Source organism: Musa acuminata, chromosome BXJ3-11 (genome assembly GCF_036884655.1).
Source record: "Musa acuminata AAA Group cultivar baxijiao chromosome BXJ3-11, Cavendish_Baxijiao_AAA, whole genome shotgun sequence".
Taxonomy (NCBI): Eukaryota; Viridiplantae; Streptophyta; class Magnoliopsida; order Zingiberales; family Musaceae; genus Musa; species Musa acuminata.
This window is the reverse complement of record NC_088359.1, coordinates 2,611,872-2,624,143: the sequence shown is the minus strand read 5'-3', so window position 1 is coordinate 2,624,143 and position 12,272 is coordinate 2,611,872. Positions and strand designations below refer to the sequence as shown.

At 39.6% G+C, this 12,272-nt stretch overlaps 2 protein-coding genes and 1 long non-coding RNA gene across 4 annotated transcripts in view; 2 read left to right on the top strand and 1 right to left on the bottom strand.

Moving 5' to 3' along the window:
* The first annotated feature begins 505 nt into the window (after positions 1-505).
* LOC135652723 (uncharacterized) lies at positions 506-3,361 on the top strand. The gene is made up of 3 exons (XR_010502182.1): positions 506-749; positions 907-1,029; positions 2,981-3,361. It is a non-coding gene; the product is annotated as an uncharacterized LOC135652723 (long non-coding RNA).
* A 4,217-nt stretch (positions 3,362-7,578) lies between these two features.
* Positions 7,579-8,985, top strand: LOC135653143 (B-box zinc finger protein 20-like). Its single transcript, XM_065174699.1, has 3 exons — positions 7,579-7,879; positions 7,969-8,316; positions 8,406-8,985. The coding sequence occupies exons 1-3, from the start codon at positions 7,688-7,690 to the stop codon at positions 8,583-8,585; spliced, it is 720 nt and encodes a 239-aa protein (XP_065030771.1). The 5' UTR covers positions 7,579-7,687; the 3' UTR covers positions 8,586-8,985.
* Positions 8,986-9,128: 143 nt separating this feature from the next.
* Positions 9,129-12,272, bottom strand: part of LOC103970324 (kinesin-like protein KIN-7K, chloroplastic) — a 42,975-nt gene continuing 39,831 nt past the window's right edge. The window contains exons 23-25 of one of the 2 annotated variants that reach the window (XM_065174698.1): positions 10,427-10,556; positions 10,227-10,334; positions 9,129-9,152 (exon numbers count right to left, since the gene is read on the bottom strand). In XM_065174698.1, the coding sequence (XP_065030770.1) occupies positions 10,249-10,334; positions 10,427-10,556 (216 nt within the window). In that variant the 3' untranslated portion in view covers positions 9,129-9,152; positions 10,227-10,248. Of the gene's footprint in view, positions 9,153-9,652; positions 10,122-10,226; positions 10,335-10,426; positions 10,557-12,272 lie in introns of those variants that run through there. The other variant, XM_009384056.3, reaches the window with a different exon arrangement.

Below are 12,272 nucleotides of genomic sequence, written 5' to 3'. Positions count from 1 at the left end.
TGGATTCAACAGATTTAATTGAAAAAGGGTTTAACTAAAAAAATAATCTCCACTTTAAGTTGAGAACACTTTAGTATTACATTGAGAAAGTAATGGGCAAAAAATAAATAAAATGTGAGATTTTTTTAAAAGAATTCATCTAAAATATTTTTCTTTGGTTTTTAAAAACCATTTAAAATCTCTTTTTAAAAGCTTGAGGTAACATAAATATTTTTTTTAGAAAAAGTATATTGTGGATAATGAGTAGCATCAAATCAAGTTATAATTCACAATTAAACGAATTGTAATTACTTATATTATTACCTTATAATCTATTAATAGCAACTATTCCTTAAGTTATAATGGTATAATGTGTAACGTCAAATATTTTGGATGATGCCAAGTCATATTTAAATTAACTATAATATATTTATATTCAAATGTAACGCAGACACACCGTCGTGTTCCTCCTATAAATAGCGAGATGTAACTGCATTTGTCCCAAAGAGACGGAGAGGGAGAGGGAGAGAGGTGGGGGAGCAGAATCGGTGGTGGGGATGGCGATGGCGAGCAGGATGAGTTCTACCTGCGTTACTCGGTGGAGCACAAGGGCAAGTTTGGGCACGATATCCTGGAGTTTGAGTTCCGCCCCGACGGCAATCTCCGTACGCTAATAATTCCTACTACAAGAACGACACCATGATCCACAAGGAGGTCTTCGTCTCCCTGCCGTCCTCCGCCAGTGCCGCCGCATCATTGCCGACAGCGAGGTCCCTCTTCCCCCCACCTACGGTTCCGATCGATTTCTAGGGTTTCGTTTCGTTGACGTTTGTCACTTGTTCCTTTTGATCGATTATAAGGTTTCGTTATAGATCCATTGTGGGGTTGGGTTTGATTTCGACGTTTGCGTCTGGGGGTTGGTTGCAGATTATGGAGGTCGTGATGAACAATGAGCACATCTCCTTCACCACTTCGAAGACTGGGTCCCTTGTGGACGTCCAAGGTAGCCAGGATCCGAAGGGGTTTCGTGTCTTCTATTACCTAGTTCAGGTTTGAACCGTGACTATTCGATTATCCGAATCTTGTTCATATTTTCCGTTCATGTTCCTCATTTAAATAACAAATGATTGTATGGTGGACAATGACCGATACTTTTCTTAATATTGAGCTAATCTTTGAAAATTTAATTCATTTACTAGTTTAGTGTTCATGTGGTGGAGGTCCAGAGTGACCAGAGATCTTTTTGGGATGTTTGTTATTTATGGACTAGCCATTCGTGAAATGGTGATCATTATGTGAGTTATTTTGTTCTGGATCCAGGCAAAGTACCGTTAGCTGTAGTGTACTAAATGTTAGCACTGGACTGTTCCTTCTCTTTTCATTTTAAAAGCATAGGATGAACTCCACTGTTTGTATATTCTGCTTAAAACCATTGTGTTTTTGGTAGTTATCGCTTAAGTCGATCATTATTCTATTACCTTCTCTTGGTAATATTTTTTTTAATTTGAATTAGTAGATAATGATTTAGTGATGCCGCTTATTATACTAACTCTGATGCAGAGTTATTCTGTAGACAAGTAATCCCGTTTATATCATCTTATTTTCCATTTCATCAGTTCTAATTTCCTACTTCATTTTCAATTGGCCTATCTCTTAAAATTAATTACCATATGAGTTTTCCATTTCCACTTTTTCTTGTTTTATTTTGCTTGATTTTCTCTCACAAATGTGTTAGAATGGTCTCCAATTTTCTTATCCATCTCTCTTGGCCTAAATTTGCATATCTAATTTCAGCACCACCTGCCTTACATTTTGTGAGGTTTGAGTCCAGATTAACTCATTTTTCTTACACTTCTCATCCTTTATGCAATTCTTTTGATGTCAATTAGACACATATTTTGTTAAGTGTGGTATATGGTTTTTGGTCACACATCACCATTCAATTTTCTTTCTTTTATTCTTTTTTCTCAAAACACTATTTATTTAATGCTCTCAATTGTCCAAGTTTTACAGAAACATCAAACCAATTGACAAGTTTAGTTTTAATGAACTAGTTTTAGTTCAATAGACTTGTTAAATATTTTCTGTTTACCATCTTTTATTTTTTTCCTTTTAATCTACCTTACCTTATAAGATCACAATGCTTCGTGATAACATATCATAGAAAATGTCATCAGTTTCTCTAAGGCACGAATTTATTGTTGACCTTCATAGTACCCTTTTTTTTACCTTTTTCAGGTGCTTCTCATGCTTTCTTGAAGCTATGAACTACGAACGGTTTTTTTTTTTTTGGAGGAAATTTGGAACTAGATCCTTGTTGTGAATGTGGTGTATGAGCAGCATTATAGTCTCTTCTTTTTTCCTCACATTTCATATTTATCACAAAGTACTTATCACAATAGGTTTGTATAATTTTTTCGAGCAAGTATACCTGTACTTCTGGTTTCTGGCCTCTCAGTTAACCATATTGGTTGTTTTAATGATTAAATGAAGGTCTGGTAGCAAAGATGGGAGTGTCATATTTTATGAATAGCTAACTAAAAAACTTTTAATGATGACATGCTTCTTTTGTTGCATTCTTGATATGTTTTCAGAGGGATTTCTTATCAACCTAATTGCTAGGAGAATAAGTGGTGTCAAAGCACTCAATACATCTGATTTTGGATTATCTCAGTGCATCTATGTTCATGATGGTAATTGGTTGTCATTTAGTAGCATTAGAATTTTATGCATGCACATAAAGGCATCCCTCATTTGGACTAAATGAAAGCCAGTAGTAAACTTTGTTGAATGTATATGTAAGATCATCTAGGTTATCCTCATATGATTTTTAGTGCATGTCCACTTAAGTTTAGCACGTAGATTCATTAGTAGATTTTGTGATGATAAATTTTTATGCTCATTATTCTACAGGTACTAGAATAAATTGTTGAGCAGTCGACCGTATCTTTTTTTTTAGTAGGTCCCATCATGTTTATTTGGACCTTTTCGCTTCTTGCAGGATCTCAAGTGCTTTGTCGTCTCTCTGATTTCACTGCAGTTCAAGATCAAGCCTATTGAATCATAATCCAGCTTTATGTTTTTGCTTGTTTCGACTTGAACTTCCTCTGGCTGTTATAAGCAGGTAAGATTGATTGACCTTTTGAGGTACTCAAACAGTGGATGAAATTGGGAATGCTTGACTGATCCTATCATGCTTCACATTTACTACAGTGACTTGTTAATTGTGTTGGTTATATGTTTCATATATGTTGTACATTGTTTAGCAGGAATTGCACAATTTATGAAGAGTCTTATTTGCTTCTTTCATTAAGGACGTTGCAAAGTTTTACTTTGAAAACTTGGTTGAACTTTGTGAATTGTGAATGATTCCCTTTTTATAAATTTATCTGCCATTTATTTTCTCATGTGCAAGTCAATAAATGATCAGCCTAGTTGCAATGTTCAGATAGAACTTCCTTTCTTTTGGCTGTTCGGTTTTCACATCTTTTGCAAAATTCTGTGCATAGTTCTATGCTAGCTTAGGAAAAAGAGGAGCAAAGATACTTCAACATTCTCTTTCTATGGGTATGATTACTGTTGGAGGCATTTGTTAAACCCATAATGATTATAGGTTTGTCTTTAGGGAGGAGCCTTTCATCAGCTTGCCCTACCATATAGAGGGGTATAATTGTCATTTGAAAACTTTAGGAATAAACTCATGATCATTAAGTTTGTCATCGGTGTGTGGAATTTTATGACTCGAATCCATCCTGTTTGGATACTGCTTTAGTTCAAGATGTATTTCTTCCAGGTTGGTTTTTTTTGGCCTGTGTTTGTCTCACTTGATCAATGCAACCTTGGCAGGTCGATGTAAGATATTTTACTGATATTTTTTTCTAAAACATTTTATCTAGTTCTGCATTTAAAATTTTCAGCTTGAGTTTTACTCTCTAATCATGTTAACTGACTGGCAAAGCTTCATAATGCTTTATTTTAATGAGCTCTCACAAAAGTCAGCAATAGATTTTGAGTCGTAATTTCCATGGTTAAGTTCTTAAACAGATTGATTCCGGACTTTAAGCTAATTCTTCAAGTGAGCAACCTTCCGTCATTAGCATATTCATTATAAACAATATTTTTTGGATTTGATTTTAAGGGTTTGAAGTAGAGTTTTGAATACCGGTCCATATCGACGTATATTCGGTACGATATGTATCGATATATATTGTCGGTACGCTAGGACATATCGATGGTACATCATAAAATCTTAAAAATATTTTTATCTATTGCGTCAGAACGTACCGATCGGTACGACTCGATCACGGTCGAAGTACGTCTCGGTATCGATCAAAACATTGATACTGTTCGGTAAAGAACGGTTCGTATACTGATATTCTCTCGATTCGATATGTACCGCTCGTATCGGGCGGTATTTGAAGAATCATTTTTTTTTTTGGATTATGGAAGTTAATGAACATTGCTGCCTTCAGAAACCACACAGTCATCCATAACTAAAACATCTGTCCTTTTTTTTGGATCATGGAGAAAACTTAGTAATTGGTGGAAAGCTTTTCTTATTCATAACTCAAAACCTTGTTTATGTCAGTCGGGAATGTAGCTGTTCAACTAGGAATAAGAGTTTGTGTCTGTAAACCTGCATCTGTCAAAGTCTCCGTTGGTGGCTGTCATGATACCCTTAGGATACTCTAAACGGCATATTAACTGATATTAGTTAGGCCAATAACTACCGTGGTCCAACCCCCACCTGCTTGATCGTTAAAGTTTCACAAAGGTGCATCCAAAGTTTCCTTCTTTAAATTTCACCTTTGTTCTAAAATGTGAAGGCCGATCAATTGTTCTTCGCCAATCCCCAATCTAAAAACTCAGGAGGTCGTCAAGCTTCTTTTAACAGCCCAACCAAAACGTGGTCTTCGTTCTTCTCAGCTTCCCGACAAGAGTGCATGCTTTAGTGCACTGTGCTTCACCATGTTCTTTCGGCCCTACACGTAAAATGCCAGCTTGGGATGACTTTGTTGCTCCGGCCACCGACGACCAAAAGGTACGGTTCCTACTTGGCCAGGAAGAAAACGACAAACGTTCCCTTTTCCACTCTTATGGAGAATGGGGCACTCACATCGGTCTTTCTTTAATGCTTCAACCGCAAAGGGAATCAAACCACAGGCCACAGGTATTATTATTTTGATGTTAAACGTGGTGCATTTTTCCCCCTAAAAAATAAAAAAAATAAGCAGTGAAGAAAAGTCTTAAACTCAGAATATTATGGTATCTTTAAATTTATCGAATGTGGTCTCAAACTTTCAACATATAAATGGACTTGGTATATTATCATCAAATTAAAACATCAATGTTTTAGACGGATTAGATAGTTTTGATTAATATTGTCTATGAGTTAGGCTAGGAGAGGCGTCTTTAATTCATGAAACTCTAATTCTGACGATTTAACGAAGAAGAGTGATTAAGGGACTACTTCAAATCCATATTTTATGTTTTAGGTAAATAAAGTATATTAATTTTTTTAATGAGAAGGATGAGCTATGATGCCAAATGATAAGACTCAAAAGTCTTATCGTAAAAAAAATGAAAGAAATGGAAGAAAAGGAAATGATCGCTTCGAGGGGATCGACCTCCTTGATCACTTCGAGAGAATCAGTCTTCTTAATCGCTTCGAAGGGATCGACCTCCTAGGGTTTGTCATAACAAACTGGAATAATATTTCATTGATTGATTCCCCAAGAGAAACGATTACATCACTATTTATAGAGTTACATCCAGAATCCACTAGGACTTAGACTCTAATAATAAATAAATATTAAATAAATTTTATTCGATTAATTAAACATACTCAATAAATATTATTCAAAAACTTAAAAAATAAAGGGATCCTAACATAAAGTAATAAAGACATCCATTTATGCATAGTCTAAGTTTCAAGTCGGAATGAAAATATTTTATTTATAGTTTATAGCTTACAAGTGCAATATAAGGATACGCACTTTCAAATTGAACTATTAGCTTGAGCAAATTCGAAAGCTGATCTAAGCTTTGGGTTGAAGTGGATGTTAGGTTAAGTTACCAAAGCCCCTGAAATGTGAGGAGGAAAAGAGCATTTTGAGTATTGCATTTGACATCATGATCTGAATCGACGACACCCACAAAAGCAACGGGGAAAGCATCATATGGATGCCGAGGTGGTCCGAGAAATTAAGGATGACAACAGCCGAATACTGCCAAGTCTCGCCTTTTGATCTCGTCACGAAACAAATCCCTTCTTCTTCTTCTTCTTCTTCTTCTTCTTCTTCTTCTACTACTACTACCAGGCTAAGAAAGAAGGTGCCTCAAGCAAGGTGGACAGAAATGAGAGGCTGGTGTTCCTCTCTTGCCATGAGATAAGATTGCTGGTGCTTTCTTTCTATGGAACCGTTCCACCAAATCAAATCCTTGGAGGACCTCAAAGCCAATTAGGTGTAGAATAAATGCTGCTGCTGTGGTGCTGTGTTGGACCCCCGCTGTACTCACTTTATTTGGTGGTCCATTTTAGGTTTACGATGCACAGAAGTAAGTGCTTGGCTTGCTTGCACCACTTTGTCAGGAATTTGGAACTCTTGATACACTAGATTTACTCTTCAAAGAAGTGACCCTTGGCAAGGTCTATATGTTAATGATGATAATGACATTACGAGTTACAGAATTATAAAGGTAAAAAATCGTGTACATCACCTTAAATACAAATTGTGAGAACGACATATTGTGGGACTGCCGTTGGAGGAAGATTACAGGGACAAGATCAAGTCGCGACCGGCTTTATTTTTGTGCCATATGCCCATGTTCCCTTGTCTGATGATACCTGACCCTATCCCCGACTCTTTTGCTGCCCATCCTACCAATAATTATCTGAAAAGAACAAGCAGAGAGGTCAGAGAGGAAGGAAAATGGTGAAAGGAAATAGAGAGAAACATGTATGGGCAAGCCTAATATCTATCTAGAATGCTGGTTTGTATGCAAGAGAAAGAGTAATGTCAAGGTGAAGTGAGCTCTCTCAAGTGCAATTAACATGAGATAGCCAGAGAGGTAAATAATGCCTGCAACCAGGCACAAGTTGCAGCCGAGATGAGTGACCGCCGCATGGTCCCTTCCTGCCTTGCTTCTCCGTCTTACCAAGCACCGATGGGGCCATCAAAAATGCCGTCATTTATTGCAGAAATCTTTCGCTTTCCTTTCTCCAAATGGTGGTAAATTGCAGATGGATGGATGACGGCTTCGATCCTCCTCCATCGTCATCGACGAAAAGGTGAAGAAAAGAGGAGCGAAGTGGAGTGGATCGACTCACAGCAAGATGTGCATCCCGTGTTGACACGGTCAACGCAGTTGACTTCACGAAGCTTCACTGTGTCGACTCGGTCAACAGCATGGAACAGATGAAGATGGGTTGCCGACCGCATGTATCACGCACGCGGCCATGGACTCGTTTGCTTCTCTTAGCCAGTAGGTTGCTGAACGACCGTGACATGATGCCTCTCTGCAGCTGCAACCTCTTTTCCTTCTCACTTCGCTTTCACGAGACGATAACAGCCGCAATGGTAGGGGGTTTAATTTATTCCAACGCTCTCCTCTCCTCAATAAAGGAAGCGACAAAGTCCTCTCTCCTTCCCCCACCCCCGTCACCTCCTCTCCCCCTCCGCAGGCAGCAGCAGCAGCAGCACACGACATGAAGGTACAGTGCGACGTCTGCGCGGCAGAGGCCGCTGAGGTGTACTGCTGCGCCGACGAAGCCGCGCTCTGCGGCCGCTGCGACCGTCACGTCCACCGCGCGAACCGGCTCGCCGGCAAGCACCACCGCTTCTCGCTCCTCCACCCTTCCTCTTCCGCCCAATCCCCGCCGCTTTGCGATGTTTGTAAGGTAGGTCTGTGGCCTCTCACGACTCGCTCTCTCTGGTCTCTGTCTTGGGGAGATACAGGAGCTAAACCACCTCCCCTGCTTTTTTAAAGGAGAAGAGGGGGCTGCTCTTCTGCCAGGAGGACCGCGCGATCTTGTGCAGGGACTGCGACGTCCCGATCCACAGCGCCACCGCGCTCACCATGAAGCACAACAGATTCCTCCTTACCGGCCTCAGCGTCTCGGCCGCTCCGCTCCCGCCGTCGCTGTCCGCGGAGGCCGAGGCGGTGGACTGTCCGCGCGGCAGCGGCGTGAGGGCCAAGAGCAGCAGCAGCAGCAGCTCAGCCACCACGGCGGCGACCACGAACAGCAACAGCAGCAGCATCTCAGAGTACCTGATCAAGATGCTGCCGGGGTGGCACGTCGAGGACTTCCTGACCGACGACGCCGCCTTGTGCAAGGTGAGTCAGCGACGCTTCCTCCTCTCGTTTCCTGTATTATTATGATGCGCTTCGTTTCTGAAGATGCCAGCGGTTTGTGATGATGACAGACGGAGGAAGAGGAGGAGGAGGTCGAGCCGCTGTGTGGATCGAACGCCATTGGTGGGGCTCTTCCAGTTCCTCGAGTCCCGCATTGGTTCTCAGGCGGCGAGGGAATCGGGCTGGAGCAGGTAGAGTTGAAGGCAAGCAGCTGCAACAAGAGGCCGAGGATATCAGTAAGGTACCTGTAGCAAACGTGTAGTCACACCAAACAATGGTCAGATTTCACCGAGAGGATGAACACAATCAACAATCCCAGCTGTGAGACGCATTCTTTTTTTGAGCTTTTGGGGTGCCCAGCGCTGTTAAGCTGTCTGCCCCTCTCCGAATGAGAAAGCTTTCATGACGCCGAAACTAGTAGACTTACCTGTGTGGTTGGACATGCTTAGTACCAACATGTACCTTTTTTTTTCTCTCCTTCTCCTTTTCCAGCCTTTTGGCCATTTTTATCCTGATTTTTTTTTTCTCTTTCTTCTTTCTTTACTATGTGAAGGAAAGATAGAGAGAGGGTAGTCCATCTCAGGATGCATCTGTTGTGGCCAACTCCATCGGTTGTTAATTAAATTGATATGATGCGTGTCATTTGTATTAGACCACTTTCTTCTTTATCAAATGGATGATGACAGTATTTATGGTACATGTAGCTCAGTGGATGGAAGCATTTAAAGGTCAAGTTTGGAATGGTAACACTCACAAATGAAGTCTTGTGAACACATCCTTCACCAAGCAATTCTAGCATCCCCCTTGCTGCAAAAACACTGTCAATGAAACACAATGTAAAATTGTCACAAATTTGTTTTATGAAGAAAATTTATTTATAATGTGGGGAATATTGAAACAAGGCAGAACTGAACTTAAAAAATGCATGAACAAAAAAGCCACATGATCATGTCTTGCTGCTACTGAGCAAGATAAGCTGGTGCAGGATGTTCATTTCCAAAAGAAAACCAGTCAGAGAATGGAATAGACCTCAGCTATGAACTCATGAGAGGATAGCAACATGGCATGGTGACAAACCAAGGGGAGATATTGCACATTTCTCATATAAAATTGCCCCTTGTTAAAATGTAGTGTGACCTTTGCAAAGATCCACAAAGTAAGATACTAGTGAATACTTGTCCTTCTAATACATTGACTGACAAATGACAATACAATACTATTCAAGTTACATATGCATGTTAAGATAACCATCTAGAGACCTTGAAATATTATAGAAAATAGCTGCACATTCAATGGTATCAACAAAATTTTGGTAGCATTACCTCTCAAAAAAGTAGGTTACTTCAGATTGAGATAATAATGTTACAACACTGTGGCAAGAACCACTAATGTCATTTCCATTTAAAATCATTTACACTGTTCATTGAATTCCCAACTATACTCTGATGATTTAAGAAATTACAAATAGGGACAGGAAATAAGCAGGTGCTAAAATCATATGGGAACAAGCAGTTTCCCATGCATGTTTTCTTTGTATACTTCATCTAGATGATTTCGTTGACTTCCAGGGGGCTCACCTCGTACTTGTTTGTTGAACATTAAGCTCCTTGCACTTTAAACAAGATGGAGAGAGATATGGAGAGATACAAGGCATATGGCCTTGAGAGAAATGAAAAGAATTACAGTTCTCACAAGGTAGCCACAAATAACGGAGCATGTACCTTCTAAAAACTGATAAAGAATAGGACGAAAAGTTTTTATACAGACAACGCTACATGGTAGTTGACCTGACACAAGAAAAGAGAGAGTTTGACAATTTTCTAAGAATAAAAAGAAAAGCTAAGAGATCATAATATGATGAAAAGAAAATGTGAAGGATACATATGATGTACCTGTAAATAGGAGGGCCACTACTCACGTTGTGAAGGTAATGATGCGATCAGCAATCTTAGTGTGGCAAAGGGGGCACTCTGAGCAGGCAAGCGAGCAAGGTTTACACACTGGTTCAAAGTTTTAAAAAAAAAGTCATTAATCCCAAAACAAAACAAGGCACTTGTTGAGATGATTGGCAAGCATGAGTTAAAGTGCTTACAGCAGAAGTGTCGACAAGGAAGAAGTACTGCAGCAGTTGGAGCTTCGAAGCATACTTTACAAACATGAGAATTTTTGTCCCCATTCCCCGAAGAATCAATTTCTCTTTCCTTCATCTCCTGAATCTTGGCCTGAACACATGGAAGATTGGTTAGCTCTGTATCTACCTATGCATGATTATTTGTGTCATCAGTTATTTGTCAGTCTCATGACCCTAAAGTTCGCATTCCTGATAAAGCTGCAAGTAGATGATATGCTAGATATTTTGGCAAACAACAGGAGTAACAAGCTAGTAGGGTAAATGTACAGGCAACTGAAGCATCATGAAAATCATACATTGTGACAAAACATAACAGAAAATAAATAGAAAAATGGTCCACTTTAGAGAAAGGACAAACACATCAAAAATGAAATAAAGTTTTATAAGCTGACACCAATTGTTGGACAATAAGAATATTAATGAGATTGCACAGAATGACCAAGGAGACCAACAGGGTCCGAATCTTACAAACAGCATACTTTGATCCTGAGACCCCACATTGGCGGGAGCACCCCCCCATTGGCGAGAGCCTTGTGTAAAGGGTTTGCCCTTATTTAGCATAGGAAGATCATTACTGCACAATAGATGAACTAATCTTTTTTTCAATTTCTTTTGAGGTATAATTTTCAAGTAGTTAAGGGCTATAGCATTATGCATGTAAATGACCATCAACAGAATTATTTATTCACCATTTTCTTGTCTAACATAACTTGAATAATAATTAAAGTTCTGAATTTGTCAGCAGATAAGCATATTCGAATTCAAATACTGAAAGTAAGTTCTGGCATATAACTAGGAAAGATTTCTTTCAAACAAAGTTTATTACTAACTCAAATTGGTGTACCAAATAATGTACAACAAAATGTGCAAGCCAAAAGGTATTAGAACTCATCAAAGTCAACAGAAAATATCAGAATAAGACATCCAAATCCACAAAAAAAACATAAAACCAGGGTTAGCCGTACCAACACATACCACCTGGTACGTACCAATCCGACAAGGGACCGGTATAGAGACTGTCCCTTACTAGGCGATACTATAACCCGACCCTGTATCGGGCAATATGGGGTCTGTACCAGATGGAAATGGTCGAAATCCGAGCGTTACCGGATTTCGATCGTTAACGATCAAGGGCTGAGATCACCCTATTTCAAATGATCAAATTGATCGTTTGAACCATAAGAAAGGATTTTTAAACCTTTTTCTCCTCCTTTCTTTCAACTCATATTACTCTCTCAATCTCTTCAACTCTCACAAACTCATTCTCACTCACATATCTCTCTCATTCTCACATTTTCTCTCCTAAACTTAGCAAAGCTACGATTTGTGAGTTGGATCAAATTTGGAAAGATTAAGAGGCAGAACCCCCTCAGTCTTAACGTGACGGAAGGAGACAGACAACATCGAGTCAGATTGCTCGAGGAACTAGAGACACCAAACCATCACAATCATCCGCTCAACGTGCAAAGGCAAAGGCAAAGGGGAAGGCAGTAGCATCAGCCGCACCATTTGAAAGAATCAAGTCAGGCGACGAAATACCTTCTCAACCATATTCAACAACCCGCTTAATCCAAAGACATGGCAACGATATGAACAGTAGTGCCTCAATCGATGACGGCCGCAATGTTAGGGAGTCAATTGTCCCATTTACACAATTTAAGGGTGGTGCATAAACCGAGGAGCAATATTTTACACATGCTACCCAAGATTTAGATCATGGAACTCAACGAGATACCAATCAAGTTTATACATGAAAGGAAAAGGAGAAGACAGTGGATGATTTTGAGCAAATGCAATAGAACCTACA

Bases quoted from the DNA above. Each gene is read 5' to 3' on its own strand.
- LOC135653143 (XM_065174699.1), top strand. From the start codon at position 7,688: ATGAAGGTACAGTGCGACGTCTGCGCGGCAGAGGCCGCTGAGGTGTAC. The intron at 7,880-7,968 runs GTAGGTCTGTGG...GCTTTTTTAAAG, and splicing joins CGCTTTGCGATGTTTGTAAG to GAGAAGAGGGGGCTGCTCTT. The intron at 8,317-8,405 runs GTGAGTCAGCGA...TGATGATGACAG, and splicing joins ACGACGCCGCCTTGTGCAAG to ACGGAGGAAGAGGAGGAGGA.